The 18,130-nt window shown below is 44.5% G+C and overlaps 1 protein-coding gene across 2 annotated transcripts in view; it reads right to left on the bottom strand.

The window, feature by feature from the left end:
- WNK2 (WNK lysine deficient protein kinase 2) overlaps positions 1–18,130 on the bottom strand; it is a 403,248-nt gene that overhangs the window by 133,420 nt on the left and 251,698 nt on the right. For both annotated transcript variants that reach the window (XM_082265480.1, XM_082265479.1), the window contains exon 7: positions 17,720–17,939. In XM_082265480.1, coding sequence (XP_082121606.1) covers positions 17,720–17,939 — 220 coding nt within the window. The remainder of the gene's footprint in view (positions 1–17,719; positions 17,940–18,130) is intronic.

The raw sequence follows: 18,130 nt of genomic DNA, 5'->3' as shown, positions 1-18,130 counted from the left end.
GGGATGTCCCAATGAAGGGACAGCTAGGGAAAAACCTCTGGATGAAGAGGCCATATGCGATTGGATCCGAATCGGGATGCAGAAACGTGCTCCTCACTGCTGAGGAGATATTACCTGAGACAACAGCCCCCTAAGAGGGACCTGCAACTGCATTGAACAGCTCCGAATCCGTATCTGAAGTATCTGATAAACAATAGGGGTAGGCGGGGGTCGCTACTTGACTCCCGCCCCTGACAGGCCACCTCCACCCGGGATACCAAAGACTCCAAAACTGCCGATAATGCATTAAAAACAAGTGGGGTACTGGAGGGTCCTGCGGCCACCTTGAGGGGATCAGGTGGGGATACCTATGCGGCAGGGTCAATGATTATACAAGACACTTGCCAGCGACAAAAAATGACAAAGTAAAAAAAAAAACTTTTTTTTTTTTTTTTTTTTTTCGTGTCCCCCAGTCGCAACAGCGCCCCTCAGTGTTACCTGCCTTTTTGGACCCCACAGAGAGAGAGACAGACCCCAAGGCTCATCCCTGATGCACAGAAGTTTTCATCAGCTTGCTCAGTGCTTGTCTTGTTACAGACAGGAAGTCTTTGGCCCTATTTCCTGGGTAAAAGAGGCGGCTCCGCCCCTTAACATGCCTGTCGGCTCCTCCCCCTGGCTCCATGAGGTGTTTGAGTCACCTCAAACATGGCCGCCCCCATGCTGGAGACACTAGGCTACACCAAAATGGCGGCCTCGTGCGATCTACCAGACAATGGCGGCGGCCTGCACAGAATAGCGGCATGTCTGCAGAAGGATCTCGGCCTCACAACCCTTCACCCTCATGGTGGTCAGCGTGGTCGGAGGTACCGGACCCTAGCGGGCCGTATGCGGTCCGTGGCCGTCGGGAGGCATCTGCTTAGCTGGAGGAATGATCTGGAATGCAGTATACATGTATAGACATCGCCCTGTGGCTACTGACAGGTAGGATACCTTATACTATCACAGTAAAGTTCTAGTACTGCCACTGACTACAATCATTTTCACATTTTTACAATTAGATTGTCAGCTCCCAAACCAAGCCTCCTGGCTTCTTGTACACAAAAATCACACTCAATTAGGGGGATCTGTGACATGTTGTAGGATAGAGGGGAACCCATCCTTACCATTACAGAGAGGGGCCCGCGTTCACCACAAGACCCGTCAGGGGGAAAGGGGGAACATACTACTCACCATACCGGAACCAGGCGGGCGCCAACTCCTGACAGTACCCCTCTCCACCTAGGTAGGAGGGCTGTCGACCAATACGGGCGCCGTGACTCATGGTCTTTGGCGTTTCGGCGAGACGTTTAACTCGCAGGGTCAGTCCCCGTCCAGTGGGACTATGTCGCGGCCGACCCAGCGCGGAGCTATGGCCTGCACGCGCTCGTAGGCTGAACTGGGGTGACCACTGGATCTCAACATCCCGCCCGTCGCCCAGTTCAGCTTTCTTGCTAGAAGATCTCACAGGAACACTGGAGAAAAAAAAGCGGTCTTAAAAAATTATTTTCTAAGAAAAAAATCCTGCCAGGACCGAAGATCCCAGCAAGGTATCTAGGTCCTTACTCCTGACTAGACAGAAAAAAACTGATTTGCTGTGGCGGAGAAAGAGGATATACCCTCGGGGACTGCCCCTGGGGTGTGGCCAGAGCATTTTTCATTTCCTGTCTAGTCCTACTCCTGTGGAGGCAACATAACCCGAAGGTGCTGTATCACAGAGGACTACGTCTGTCAATGAGCGATAGAGAAATTAATTTTTCTTCATACATTTGGGCCAAAATTTATACTGCTACATATCTCTGGTAAAATTAACCCAAATTAGTGTATATTATTTAGTCTGTGTGAAAGTTATTGAGTCTAGAAGCTATGGTACCAATTACTGAAAATTGATCACACCAGATGTACTGATGACCTATCTCCTTTCTTGAGGCCCTGAAATGTCAGGACAGTACAAATACCCCCCAAATGACCCCTTTTTGTAAAGTAGACAGTCCAAGGTATTTAGTAAGAGGCATGGTGAGTTTTTTGAAGTTATAATTTTTTCCCACAATTCTTGGGAAAATGAAGAAAACATTTTTTTTTCTTTTTTTTCCCAAAACGTTGTCAATTTATAAGCTATTTCGAACACATAGCATGTACACAGCAAAAATGACACCCCAAAATTCATTCTGCTACTCCTTTTGAGTATGGTGATACCACATGTGTGAGACTTTTACACAGCCTGGCCACAAAAAATGGATTTTTGTAAAATCTTACCGTAAAATCCTTTTCTCTTAGCTCATTGACAGACGTAGTCCTCGGTGATACAGCACCTTCAGGTTATGTTGCCTCCACAGGAGCAGGACTAGACAGGAAATTAAAAAGCTCTGGCCACACCCTAGGGGCAGTCCCAGAGGGTATATCCTCTCTCTCTCTCTGCCTCAGCAAATCAGTTATGTGAAAAAGCAGTCTTTAGAGATTTTAACCCAACCCAACTCAAAAAACAGAGGGGCGGGGACTACGTCTGTCAATGAGCTAAGAGAAAAGGATTTTACGGTAAGATTTTACAAAAATCCATTTTTCTCTAGCGCTCATTGACAGACGTAGTCCTCGGTGATACAGCACCTTCGGGACGTCCCAGAGCAGTATCACAAATGAGGGGTGGGAAAATGAAAATTAAATCCCAATCTAGAAGGCCCAACCGGTGCCAACTAGAAGTTTACAATGCTTATCCTTAATGATGAGACTCAACAAAAAAGAGAAAAAATTTTTTTTTTTTTTTTTCAAACAGAAAAAACCCTCGAGGTAGACCATCGGTCTCCTCAAATTGCGGCCTGCAAAACCTTGCGGCCAAATGAGGCATCCGCCGATGCCGTCACATCAATTTTATAGAATTTTGTAAAGGTATGTACCGACGACCAGGTGGCCGCCTTACATACCTGGACCACTGACGCCTGATGGCGAAAGGCCCAGGAAGTACTGAGCGCTCGAGTGGAGTGCGCCCTAACAGGGAACGGAGGACTCTGACCCTTAATAGAATAAGCCTGTACCACCGTTTGTTTAATCCATTTGGCAATGGTCGCGGCAGATGCAGGCAAACCCTTTCTGGGGCCATCCGTGATCACAAAAAGTGAATCAGTCTTACGGAATGATTCCGTAGCTTTCAGGTATACCCTGATTGCCCGAACCACATCTAAGGAATGCAACGCATGTTCCCGATGATGCTTGGGCTGAGGACACAAGGAAGGTAGTACAATATCTTCATTCAGATGAAAATCTGAAACCACCTTAGGAAGAAAAGATGGCTTAGGATGAAGTACTACCTTATCCCTATGAATCACTAGGTATGGGGACTGGCATGATAATGCAGCCAGTTCTGACACCCTGCGAGCAGAAGTAATAGCCACCAAGAAGGCCACCTTCTGGGATAAAGTAAGCAAGGGAATCTCCCTGATGTTTTCAAAGGGAGGTTTCTGTAGAACCGACAAAACCAAATTAAGATCCCAGAGCGGTAAGGGCGTGCGGACTGGTGAAGCCAGGTGCCGCACCCCCTGGATGAAATTCCGCACCAAGGACTTGGTAGCTAAAGGCTTCTGAAAGAAGATTGCTAATGCTGAAACTTGACCCTTGATGGTGCTCAAGGCTAGCTTCTGCTCAACCCCTTGTTGCAAAAAGGCCAATATTCGAGTCACCAAATAGGTACGTGGAGGAAATCCTAAAGATTCGCACCACGCAATATAAGTCTTCCATGTGTGATAATAGACCTTGCTGGAAGTCGCTTTCCTTGCTTTAATAAGGGTAGGAATGACTGAAGTAGACAAACCTCTGTCCTTCAGTACTTGGGTCTCAATGGCCAGGCCATTAAAACCAGCGACTGTAAAGCATGATGGTAAATTGGTCCTTGAGACCACAGACACTCCCTGAGACGAAGTTCCCACGGAACGTCTGCGACTAGCATGTCCAAGTCGGTCAGGCCGGCTTGAGGAGGCCAGCCTAGAATTTCTAGGACCACTGGCGCTGATAGAATCTGAACCAGGCGTCCCTAGAGATATCTGGCCCCGACCATCCGAGAAAGTCTGGTCGTTTTCTGTTCCCACACATTTATCAGATACCTGATTGTTATCAGGAAGGGTGATCTTTTCTGGTTGAACCTCAGGGACCGAAGTCACCCGACTAGAGGCTACTTGGCCTATCTGGTCAACCAGATCCGATTCCTGTGAGGTATAGGGACTAATCTTAGGAAAAGGTAAAGGAAAAGATCTATTCAGGGAACGGTAACTACCGCTTCCTGTAGTACTTAAATGTTGGAAGGGAAGAATCGCACCGGTAGTAGTGGTTGAAGCTCGATCTAATGTCCTGAATACCGGTGAAAACGTCCCCCCACCCTGAAACCGGGTGGGGGCGCACCTTCAGGCTGTGTACTCCTTTGCTTCGGGTTTGGCTGGGTTGGTCCTCTGCTTGTCCGACCAGCCCTTCTTGAACCCTCCTGGAGGAGTCTTGCCTTTCCCGCTTGTACCAGCCGGGCGCCCTTTATGGGCGGTAAAGAAAGGTCCTCGCTTGTTGCGAGGTCCCTTAGCTTTAGCAGCCTGTGGCAAAAAAGTGCTCTTGCCCCCAGTGGCATCCTTAATGATTTCATCTAGGTTGGCCCCAAATAGACGATTCCCCTGAAAAGGGAGATTTGTCAAGGTCTTTTTGGAACCTAGGTCAGCTGACCAGCATTTTAACCACAGCACACGTCTGAGGATGACCGCTGACATAGATGCATGCCCTAATAAGGGAGTAGTGTCCAAGGCTGCGTCACAGATAAACTGTAGCCCTTGTATAATCTGTTCCATCAAATCAGATGTCTCCTGGGGAATATCTTTTCCCCTAAGGTCTTGGCGTACCATTCTCGCCCATTCCGTAAGTGTCTGGGAAACTAGACCAATAACACGTACTGGTCTAAATGCTGACCCTATCAGAGAGAAGATGGTGCGGGACTCTGCTTCCATCTTTCGATCCACCGGATCCTTAAAGGACGAAGTGTCCTCCACTGGGATAACCGTGGCTTTATTCAGCCTGGAAATAGGTGGATCCACCACTGGTGGTACCGTCCATTTCTTAATGATGGATTCCTCAAACGGATAGCGTCTAGCAATACGCTTGGAAATAGTAAAGGTACGTTTAGAATGCTCCCATTCTCCTTTAATCGGATTACCGAAACACTTGGGTACAGGAAAAACCTTCACCGTTTTGATGGGCTTATTAGTACCAAAAGGAATCTCTGTTTCAGTTGCCTCTGCCGGCAAAGCCTCAAGTTTTAAGGTTTCCTGCACTGCCACAACTAGTGCGTCCACCAATGCTTCTTCCTGAATTATAGCGGGAGAAGAAACGTCCTCCTCACTGTCTGAGGGGGCTTTACCTGAGACAACAGCCCTTGCAGAGGAACCTGCAACTGCAGTGACCATCTCTGGATCTGAGTCAGAGGTGTCAGATAGTATAGGGGTAGGCGGGGGTCGCTTCCTTGACCCCCGTCCCTGACAGGCCGCCTCCACCCGAGCCACCATAGACTCCAAAATTGCTGTAAATGACTCTACACTCTGTGCACCGGCAGGTCCCGTGGCCCCCTCGAGGGAAACAGGTGGGGGAATATGTGTGGCAGGGTCCATGATAATTCCAGTCACTTCCTGGATAATATAATTCAAAAATAAAAAACTTTTTTTTTTTTTTTCCAGACCCCCAGCGCCACAAAAAGCCCCTTAGTGTTACCTGCTAGGGATCCCTATCGATCGAGAGAGAGAGAGACCCCCAGGCTCACCACTTGATGCTCAGAGTTTAACTGCAACAGGTTACAGCGCTGTCTTGACAAACAGGAAGTCTTTTGGCTGGCTGCCCAGGAAGAAAGGAGGCGGCTCCGCCCCTCTGCACGCCTTCCGGCGCCTCCCCTAGCTCCACGAGGTGTTTGGATCACCTCAAACATGGCCGCCCCCATGCTGGAGACACGAGGCTACGCCAAAATGGCGGCTCGTGCGATCCAGCAAAAAAAATGGCGGCGGCCTGTACTGAATAGCGGTGTGCTGCAGGGCACACAACACTCTCTCTGCATGGGGATTTGGCGTGGTTGGCGGTACCGGCCCTGGCGGACCGCATGGCCATTCGGGAGGCCTGCTAATAGCTGGAGATCTGATTAGGAAGGCAGTCTACATGTCCGTGGCTTCTGACTGGTAGGTAGCTTATTTTTATCACCGTAAGATTCCCAGAATGCCACTGATTACAATCTTTTTAACATGTATACAATTAGATTGTTAGCTCCCAAACCAAGCCTCCTGGCTTTTTGCACATAAAATCACACTCAAAGTAGGAGGATCTGTGTCATTTATAGGATAGAGAGGGACTCTATCTTACCATACAGAGAGGGGCCCGCGTTCACCACAAGACCCGTCAGGGGAAAAGGGGGAACATACTACTCACCATACCGGAACCAGGCGGGCACCAACTCCTGACAGTACCCCTCTCCACCGGGGCGGGAGGGCTGTTGACCGATATGGACGCCGTGACTCATGGTCTTTGGCGTTTCAGCGAGACGTTTAACTCGCGGGGTCAGTCCTTTAATGGGACTTTGTCGCGGCCGACCCAGCGCGGAGCTATGGCCTGCACGCGCTCGTAGGCTGAACTGGGGTGACCACCGGATCTCAACATCCAGCCCGTCGCCCAGTTCAGCTTTCTTGCTTGAAGATCTCACAGGAACACTGGAGAAAAAAGGATGTCTAAAAAAATCTTTTAAGAAAAAAATCTTGCCAGGACCTAAGATCCCAGCAAGGTATATAGGTCCTTACTCCTAACTAGACAGAAAATAACTGATTTGCTGAGGCAGAGAGAGAGAGAGGATATACCCTCTGGGACTGCCCCTAGGGTAAGGCCAGAGCTTTTTAATTTCCTGTCTAGTCCTGCTCCTGTGGAGGCAACATAACCCGAAGGTGCTGTATCACCGAGGACTACGTCTGTCAATGAGCGCTAGAGAAAAGAGACTCCACGTCCAAGTAGCACCATAAGGCGTTTTAGGAGCATAAATACACATAAAACTTTCTTACTACCTATCACACTTTTCAAGGCCCTAGAGCACCAATACAATGGAAAAGTCCACAAAATGACCCCATTTTGGAAAGCAAACACTCCAACGTATATTCTATGAGGCATTATGGGTCCTTTGAACATGTCATTTTTTTCCACAAGTTTTTGGAAAATGTGGGAAAAAAAATAAAAACTTTTTTTTTTTACACAAAGTTGTAAATTTATAGAATATTCCTAACACATAGCATGTACATAGCAAAAATGACACCCCAAAATACATTCTGCCACTCCTCCTGAGTATGGCAATACCACATGTGTGAGACTTTTTCACAGCCTAGCCATATAGAGGGGCCTAAACATCCAAGGAGCATCATCATGCATCCTAGCCACTTGCCTAGGCCTATTTTTGACATTTGGTGTTTACAAGCTAAAATCAGTTGTTTTTGCTAGAAAACTACTTAGAACCCCAAAAGATTAAATTTTTTTTTTTTAGCAGAGACCCTAGAGAATGAAATGGAGATTATTGCAATATTTTTTATCACACCGTATTTGCGCAGCGGTCTTCCAAACGCAATTTTTTGGGAAAAAAAATCACTTTTTTTAATTAAAAAATTAGAAACCAGTAAAGTTAGCCCAATTGTTTTCCATAATGTGAAAGATAATGTTACGCCGAGTAAATAGATACCCAACATGTCATGCTTCAAAATTGCGCACGCTCACAGAATGGTGACAAACTTTGGTACTTAAAAATCCCCATAGGCGACATTTTAAAAATTTCTACAGGTTGCTATCTTAGAGTTACAGAGGAGGTCTAGGGCTCAAATTATTGCTCTTGCTCTAACGATCGCGACGATACCTCACATGTGTAGTTTGAACACTGTTTACATATGTGGGTGGGGTTTCCGTATGCGTTCGCTTCTGCGCGCGAGCTCGCGGGGACAGGGCGCTTTAATTTTTTTTTTTTTTTTTACTATTTATTTTATTTATTATTTTTTATTTTTACACTGTTTTTTTAAAAAAAAAAAAAAATGATCATTTTTATTTCTATTACAAGAAATGTAAACATTACTTATAATAGAAAAAGGCACGACAGGACCTCTTTTTTGTGAGATCTGGGGTCAAAAAGTCCTCAGATCTTACAAGTACACTAAAAGATAGAAAAAATTAAAAAAAAAAAAATTAAAAAAAAAATTAAATAAAATGAAAAAAAAAAAAGGGACCTTTAAACTGGTTGCTAGGCAACGACGTTTGCCGTAGCTCCGCTCCTCCAAGACCATAGAGTCGAGTGAGGGCAAGCTTGCCCTCACTCGACATCCTGTCTGTGAGGATCTGGGACCGGATCGTTTTCCCCGCTGCCGGCGGGTCCGGTAAGCAGGGAAAAGGACCAGAATGCAGCGGGAGGGGGGGGGCACCTCTTCCGCCACCCCGGAAGGGTGATCCCGCGGCGAATCCGCCGCTGGGACCACCCTTATCGGAAAGCCAACCGTCCACCGTTTAAAAAAATACCAGGGTTATGGCAGCTATCTGCTGCCATAACACCGGTATTTAGGTTTAAACGGACGACGTATATAAACCTTTTTGGACTTGGACATGGTGGCTGTATGAAGGGTGACAGGTACTCGGGTACTTTGCTGGGCAGGTGACAGTTACTCTGGTACTGATGAGCAAGTGGCAGGTACTCGAGTACTCCGATAGGCAGGTGACAGGTACTCGGGTACTCTTATGGGCAGGTGACAGGCAGGTGATAGGTACTGATGAGTAGTACTGATACTGATAGGTGATACTGATACTGTACTGATGATGGGTACGGATGATCAGTACTGATACTAATAGGTGATAGGTACTGATGGTTACTGATGAGTACTGATGAGTAGTGATGGGTAATGATGAGCAGGTGGCAAGTACTCGGGTACTTCAGGTGTCAGGTACTCTGATGAGCAGGTGGAAGGTACTCGGGTACTCTGTTGGGTAGGTGACAGGTACTTGGGTACTCTGATGGGTAGGTGACAGGTACTCGGGTACTCCGATGACGGGTACTCCGGTGACGGGTACTCAGAGTACCCGAGTACCTGTCATCAGAGTACCCGAGTACCTGTCATCAGAGTACCTGAGTACCCGTCATCAGCGTACCCGAGTACCTGTCATCAGAGTACCCGAGTACCTGTCATCAGCCCATCAGAGTACCCGAGTACCTGTCATCAGAGTACCCGAGTACCTGTCATCAGCCCATCAGAGTACCCGAATACCTGTCATCAGCCCATCAGAGTACCTGTCATCAGAGTACCCGAGTACCTGTCATCAGAGTACCTGATGGGCTGGTGACAGGTACTCGGGTACTTTGATGGGCTAGTGACAGGTGCTCTTTATTGGGGGGGGGGGGCAATCAGTGTGGTTGGGGTGCACTGTACTTGGTAACTAGCTGTTACCACACTCTCCTCCTCACACAGGATCAGTGTGTGAGGAGGAGAACACGGTGACAGCTAGTTACTGTGTTCTCTGATGACATTTGTGACCGGCTGTGATTGGACACAGCCGGTCACGTGGTAAAGAGCCAATTTCATTGGCTCTTTACCTAGATCGGGGATGGGCTCTGTCCGAGGGACGAGCCTCGTCCCCGATCGCCGCGATACGCGCCCCCGGGGGCGCGCATTAAGGAAGGAACGAGCGGCTCGCGCTGGAGCCGCTCATGTGATCGGCTGTGATTGACACAGCCGATCACGTGGTAAACAGCCAATTTCATTGGCTGTTTACCTTGATCGGGGTTGGGCTCAGTCCGAGGGACGAGCCTCACCCCCGATCGCCGCGCTGCGCGCCCCCGGGGGCGCGCAGTAGCGGGGAGATCCGGGCGCCGTCATATGACGTCCGCCCGGATCGAGAAAGGATTTGTGCCGACGTCATTTTACATGACGCGGTACGGAAGGGGTTAATGATCATGGTATCACTGTGCTTGATTGGCCAGCAAACTCGACTGACGAATCTGTGGGGTATTGTTAATAGGAAGATGAGAGGCACCAGACCCAACAATGTAGAGGAGCTGAAGGCTGCTATCAAAAGCAACCTGGGCTTCCATAAAACCTTAGCAGTGCCACAGGCTAAACGTCTCTATGACATGCCACATTGATGCAGTAATTCATGCAAAAGGAGCCCCGACCAAGTATTGAGTGCATACTATACTGTACATGGACATACTTTTCAGTAAGCCAATATTGCTGCATTGAAAAATCCTTTTTTATTGGTCTTATGTAAAATTCACATTTCTGAGATACTGCATTTTGGGTTTTCAATAGCTGTAAGCCATAATCATCAAAATTAAAAAAAATAAAAAAAAAATGTTTGGAATATATCACTCTGTGTGTAACGCATCTATATAAAATATAGGAGTTTCACTTTTGAAATGAATTACTGAAATAAATTTAACTTTTTGATGATGTTCTAATTTTATGAGATGCACCTGTATATGTAGGGATAGGGTTGCACCACTGGGGGCATCAGATGACATTTTATTTTTTGCTGTATTGATGTAGGTGGAAGACACCTTCGCCCACCTGTGGTCTGCTGTATCTTAGGGTTCTTTATCAAGATAATTTGTGTTGTAAGAAATGAATGCCAGATTAGTTTGACTATATGGACCATGCAGACACTTACTTTATGTGGCATTTCCGTTTTCTGGGACCAGCTGTTGGGGTTGTTTTGTCCCGGGTACTGCAGTGCTATTGGGAGGTTTACCACCCTTCACTATCCATGCCTATTCATTCTTGATGGGCAGGGTCTGTGCAGCATCTGCACCATGTTTGCGCTTGGTAAGTGACGTCAGTGCGTGTGCTGCATCATTACGCCACTGCGTATTAAGTTATCTTGCAGCCTGGTGGAAATTCGTATCTTTGGCACCATTTTTCCTGCGTGGTGGCAGACGCCGGTCTATGCTCGTGCCTAGCTCCTCTTACATGGCAGAGCCCCTTTGGGGTATACATTGGAGGGACAGGAGGGGGTGTTTCTTTTTTTTTTTTTTATCAGGAGACTGTGGATCAACACTTTGGCTCTTTAGCTCCATTATGTTTTACTCATGGTGGGTCTTGGTGCCAATTATTTATTTTTACTTGTTCGCGGACTTGGTGGTCTAGTTTTCTCTTTCTTCTCTGGTGGATTTATATCCATATATTTCTTTATCTTTTTTGATTTCTCAGATATGGGTTTCCTTTTCTTATTTTCATTGATGTACCTAGGCACAGCCTTAGCAGCACTATTCATATTTTATTTGTTTTCTTCTGATCACCATTACACTGCGGTTATAGTCTCACTTTATTATTATTTCTGTCTAAATTACTTCAGTTGGACCCAGGTATATAATCTAACCAGGCACATTATTTTCTTTATAGCAGTTATAACTACTCTGGGCAATATAACTGGATAGACATACTTCCCACTCTGTACCCATCTTCTGTTTGTCCCCTTGGGTCCTCCAGGGTCCTACTTCCACAGCTTCTGAGTCAGATGTTCCTGGTGGTCACCAATTGGAAATATTGCCATGTGTATTTAATTTTAGCTAATTTGTAATTATTGGGTCCCTTAGGTGGCCCTCGAGGTTTGAATAATATTACCAATTGTGCTATATACTTTAAAATTGAGGTCTTGCGTTATGAGTATTTATATGAGCACCTACTCCTGAGGAAGTAAACAGATTCATGAAAAACATCAAGTTTTAGGGTGCATTTTTTAATCTAATTATGTATGGGTACTTGGAATATTTTGATCTTGTATGCAATGTATTGTTCTAGAACCATTACAAATAAGCTTGATATTATTTTACTCCTATCTATGTAATGTAACAAGAACTGAATCCATACATCAAATTGGTAATCATGTCTACTATGTATTTAGTGGCTGTGTGTGTTGCACCTCATATAAAGTCAAATGGCAAACCATTGTTTTAATAGGTGTGGTCGTCCTGCTGAAATGCCAGGCATCCCCAAGTCAGATGGAAGATGCAATATAATCTCCCCAAATAGACCTGCATTTACCTTGTTGTGTTCTGCCAATTGGCTGTATCTGGAAGAGCTTCTGATTGAATCTTCCCCATAGGAGATGCCAAACCAACCTAAGCTAGCAATACTTAAATCAAATGAGCACTGGCTCTACTCATATGCACCTAGACTGTTAACAATTGTATTTAATAAATACCAATTACATTTAGAGTGTCGTTGCTTTAATCTTTTTTGCTTTGACCCAAAAACATATTACCGTATTTATTTTCGAAGGATGGCCCATAGAATAAAATGATGGTAGTTGACATTTTTTTATGTCACATGATATTAGTGCAACTGTGTATATTGCTAAAAATGCACTTTACTTTAGTGCACATAACACATCTCAAATATGTTGACACATCTCAAATAGGTTGATAAAATATAAAAGAGGAGACCGAGTCAATTAAACAGATATCAAATATGTCAATTTAGAAATTGCAAATGGCGCCAAACTACAATATCCAACATGTTCCAAAGGTGATTTTAAGAAATTTACAGCTCATCAATTTGGAATAAACAATAAAATAGTGGCCTTAGAATTATTTGTGTGTTTATATTTATAATTATGTGTTGAGCAACAATTTCCATTTCTAGCTGACAGAAGTGGTACGGTGACTTTACAGCTGCCTTAAATCACTTCTACTGCAGAGCCTGAAGCCAGCTCTGCAACATGCAAACAAACCACAACTGCACTACACTGTTTAGATCCTTATACCAGTGTTTCTCAACCCTGGTCCTCAGGGCACACTAACAGGCCAGATTTTAAGTATTACCTTGGGCAGATGCAGACTAGAATACTGCAATCGCTGAGCAGCAAATTATATCACCTGTGATGTATTTCAGTTTTCTTGCAAACCTGGCCTGTTAGTGTGCCCTGAGGACCGGAGTTGAGAAACACTGCCTTATACTGCTGCGCCATTAATACTTGTGATAGTAGCAGTAGAAAGGTTAAAGGATAAGTACTTCAAAAAACATTTTATTGTGAAAATTGTATGCGATTATAATAATAATAATAATAATAATAATAATAATAATAATAATAATAATAATAATAATGTCATGAGATTATGCAGTATACCAATTCTTTTATTTTATGTGCTTTTATTTATATTTTGCTTTCCCACGTCAGTTATTAGGACTCCAAGGGTTAAATGTTGGGGTTAAATCTTAGGGTTAAAGTGCAGCTTTATGATTACTGTTACTTTAAAGCTGAACTTAACCCAAAAGAGGAAGTTCCACTTGTTTGCCATCCCCCTTCTGCCAATTAGGTTTTTTTTGGGGTGGGGGGTGGGTTTACCCCCTTTCCTTAGTCGCAGCCTTCAGGGACATATCACAGGTCCCAGAAGACTTCCGGACCCTTGACAAAGTGCAGCGTAGCTCGGGCATGCGAATCAGGAAGCTTGCCTTTTTCTCCCTATAGTTAGGATGCTGGCATCTGGACCCGAAGTCCAATGAAGAATCGGCATGGGTGAGAACAGCGCTGGGTCCCTGGACAGGTAAGTGTCCTTATTTTAAATGTTAGCAGCTACAGTATTTGTAGCTGCTTACTTTTAATTTTTTTGGGGGAAAACAGAAGCTCCTCTAACTGAAAGTATGGGAACATCCAAAATTTTAACTTGCCCCCAGACCTAAAATTAAATTTTTATAGGATTTGCATATTACAAATGTACATGTAGCATCCACCCAGGTAGGCGCTAGTGAGAGAGTATAGTAATGAGCGGTGTCTGCTTACTAGAGGGGCTGCAGGTAAATCTATATTGCTTTCTGCCTACCAGAATACAGGATCTGTTCGTGAGGTCTGCTCGTTGTGCTCAGAATGCGATTCATTCAGTCTAGATAGTGTTTCACGCTGGTCCAATAGGGAGGTATGTTGGACAGTGGGAGGAAACCTAAAGGATGGGTGCATAATCTTTCGATACAGTCCTGGCGATGGGCAGAGGGCAGTTCACCTCAATGGATTCTGGGATACTGTATAAAAGCCAGGAGCACATGTGCTGCGGGGGCTGCCTCCTCCTCTGAAGGTGTCATGCGGTCGCAGGAAGTCATCCTGAGAAATTGATGAGAGGAGCTGTACCCAGAGGTCCAGGAGAGCTGACAGAGGGGAGACCCTGGGACCACAGTATCGTGTGAGTACAAGGACGGGTGTCAAGGGGCATGACCTGAGGGGGGCCACCCCTAAGCATAGGATAGTCAGTGGATGGGTGTCAGCAGTGGAGAAGAAAGAGGATGCTAGTGAAGAGTGTCCTGAAGATAATTGTTAGTTCACCAAGTCGTCCTAAGGAAAGAGACTTAATCCAATTTCATCCATAGTAGCAGGGTGAAACAACAGCCTGGCTGTATCGAAAGATCGGAGTCCTCAAACATTGTCTATAGTTCAAATTGAACAATCAAATCATAAGACACACCGCTGCTGACACCTGATCATAAAAATTGTGCAAATCAACCAATAAAGTGCTTAGTGGAATGGCAGTGCTGAACTGGGTTGGCTGATAAAGTGCTCGAATAAAAAGGTGCTATTCTACTGATAAAGTGCTTGGGTGAGTAAAGGTGCTATCCTAGTGCCAATATTATAACTATAGATACTAAACATACACCCACAATTAACAATAACGTGTGGGTAGTGAGTAACACTCTACACCATAAAAATTAGGACGTGCAAATACTGCAAAAAAAAAAATGTGTTTAAACAACATGTGCAAATCCTGCAAAATAAGCCTGTGCTTGGATAAGTAAAAGTGCTACTAAAGAGCAAACATAACATCCAGTGTTGATGATAGATAATGCCACATCAATTATTGCAGTCCATGACCTATATCCAACAAAGTAAGTCTCTTCGATATCCCAAAGGTGCTCAGGTGATCAATAAATAGGTAAAAAAGGTGCTTGTGATCCCTTCACCATATACGGATGGCCTCTCACCTCATAATCTGACCTGTGTTTTAGCACCAGGTCACAAACCACTTTTTTTCCCCTATGGGGATATACAGGGTCCCGCCACCATATCCTGGAGTATCCTTTAACCACTTTACCTCTGCCCACAGTAATATTACTGCGGCAGAGTGGCTCGTTATCGTCTGACGACGTAGTGCTACGTCGTCAGACACTCCCCTTTCTCGGAGGCTCGCTCCCGCTGTTTTCAGTCACAGCGGGAGACGGGCCAGGGGAGGAGCAGCGGCGATCGCCGCCGCTCTTCCCCGATCGTCGGGGATCTAGTGTGGAGATCCGCCTGCTTGTGTAAACACAAGCAGGCGGATCTCCTAAGTGACAGGCAGGGTCAGATTGCAGGGTTCAGCATAGCTGAACCCTGGATCTGTCCTTGTGTCACCTCCCCCCACACACGTCAGTAAGCACCAGGCATACATTAACCCCTCCCTCTCCAATAAAATTAACCCCTTCCCTGCCAGTGTCATTTTTACAGTAACAGTGCATATATATATAGCACTGATTACTGCAGTAATGTCACTGGTACCCCCAAAAGTGTCAAAAATGTCAGTAAAGGGTCCGATCTGTCCGCCGCAATGTCGCAAAAAAAAAAAAAAATCGCAGCTCGCCACAATTACGCGTTAAAAAAAAAAAAACACCAAAAATGACAAATCTTTCCCTTTGTTAGTAAACGCAATAACTTTTGCGCAAACCAATCAAAATACGCTTATTGTGATTTTTTTTTACCAAACATAGGTAGCAAAAAACAAATTGGCCAAAAATTTAAAAAAAAATTGGTTTTTACATCTTTTTTGGGGGGAATTTCATATAAAAAAAAATGTTAAAAATATTGTTATTTTTTCAAAATAAACGCTTTTTTGTTTATAGCGCAAAAAGAAAAAAAAAAAAATTGCACAGGTGATCAAATACCACCAAAAGAAAGCTCTGTTTGTGGGAAAAAAAGGACGCAAATTTTGTTTGGGTACGGCGTCGCACGACCGCGCAATTGTAAGTTAAAGTCGCACAGCGCCGAATCGCAAAAAGTGGCCCAGACATAAGACAGCAAAATGCTCCGGTGGTAAAGTGGTTAAAACACAGTAGGGGTGTTATTCAAGCACTGATTTTTTGCAGTATTTTCACGTAATTTTTATGGTGTAGAGAGTGTTACTCACTACCCACGCGTTAATTGTGGGTGTATCTATATTTATGATATTGGCACTAGAATAGCACATTTACTCACCCAAGCACTTTATCAGCCAAGCACCTTTTTATTCAAGCACTTTATCAGCCAACCCAGTTCAGCACCGTCATTAAGCACTTTATTGATTGACTGATTGATTTGGTTGGCCAGTGAGGGAGCGACATTCATTAGACAAAGTGGCAAATGCACCTTGCCGATGCTGCTACTGGCAAAGTCTTACTGGCAGAGGAGTCAACAATGTGACATAATGATCTAGGGAAAGTCCATAGTAAAGGGGTACGGAACACTTTTTGTTTAACATATTTTTGCTGCACCAAATCTAAATCTACTGAAATGCAAACAGTTAAGTTATTAGGTGCTAGGAGCTGACAAGTACCATCAACAAGTGGCATTGTGCACTAAACTGCTATGTAATGCTGATTCCAGTAAAACATTTAAAAGTGTTCCAATGCAGCAAACTCCGTTTATTCGGCACAATATAAGACATTCATTGATTGCCTGACACAGTTTCCACTACAATACCTTCGTACAGGATGAAAACACCAGCCTCTTACTGTCCACTTGTGCTGTACCTACATTATCTCCCAGCAAAGAATCATCTTTAGTGTGATCAGAGGGAAGGATTGATCCCATTAATGACATCCTCTTCTTAGAATACACAATATTGATCCAATTAGAAAAAGCAATTTTCTTCCCTGGTTGTTAAACCATTTTTCAGGCATCTAATATTTGATCTGGTAAGTGCTGATGGAAATGCGTTCAATATTTTAAAAGAAACACGCAAAATGCATGACCAGGTCCAATTTAGTTGTTTGTTGACGGTTAATAAAAAAAAGAAAAAAAAAAAAAAAACGAACAAGAAAAGAAAGTCAGTGATTGGTTCCACCAGCTTTCATTGTACCATATACCTGTATATAGCTGCTTTCATTGTACCATATACCTGTATATAGCTGCTTTAATTGTACCATATACCTGTATATAGCTGCTATGAATTAAAGTGTACAATCATATTTTTTTAGGAGGTAATGCCACACAATCTAAGATATGCCTGAACTCTGTGTGCTACTTCCCAACATGAAAATTCTCCTTTGTAGGCTATAACAAGAAACTGAGGTTCACTCAAAGAAGAAATATAGGAACTCCCGTTACTGAATGGGTTTTGGTGTTACAGCCTCTGGGGCATGCATTCATCACCACAGGGGACATCATAGGGTGGAGGGGAGCCATTGCATGTGGCAAGGACAGAGGGTATTCAACATACCTTCAGGTTTTTGATACCTGCCACAGCTGGGGATCAGCAAAACAGCAGAGTATGAAGACAGAGGCAGCTGTAAAGTTCAGAATACATCATCTTGATTTAGAGAATAGTTCAGATTAGTTTGACTGTGTAGTGAGTGGGTCATTCTAAAGCCTATCTGAGTCTATACTGATTGGGTTATATATACTTTTACCAATATCTGATCACAGTAACAAGAAATCGAATAGCCTGGACAGTCTACGTGCAACAACATCAGTATTACTAATTTACCATTTCCAGGGCAACATCCTCTGGAGTTTCCTTTTCCAGGTCAAAAGTAAACTCAATGGCTCCATTATCTTTGGGTTTTCCTTTCAGTTTCTTGGGGTCTTCTACCCATAGTCTTAAGGCAATTGTGGATTTTCTGCCGTGGTCTTCTTCAGCCAGTTCCACCCTAACCCCCGTGTCTTCAGCAAAGAAAGCATGGCTTAGTAAGTCTTTAATTTCATACCTGAAACAACAAAACCATGGTCAAAGTTATTCTGTGTCAGAATAGCTAATGAACGCTAAACTAAAGATGGCTTCTCTGTTAGGACAGGGGGCACATAAGGTGAAATACTGAAACATTAACAAGTGCCTACTAGAAACCTTCACAAGTTTGTACATCATTTTTAAAACCTATGAAAAGTACCGTATATACTC

Source organism: Pelophylax lessonae, assembly GCF_965119305.1.
Source record: "Pelophylax lessonae genome assembly, chromosome: 8".
In the NCBI taxonomy this organism is placed as follows: domain Eukaryota; kingdom Metazoa; phylum Chordata; class Amphibia; order Anura; family Ranidae; genus Pelophylax; species Pelophylax lessonae.
Note: the sequence above shows the minus strand (reverse complement) of the source record. Positions and strands in the feature narration are given on the sequence as shown.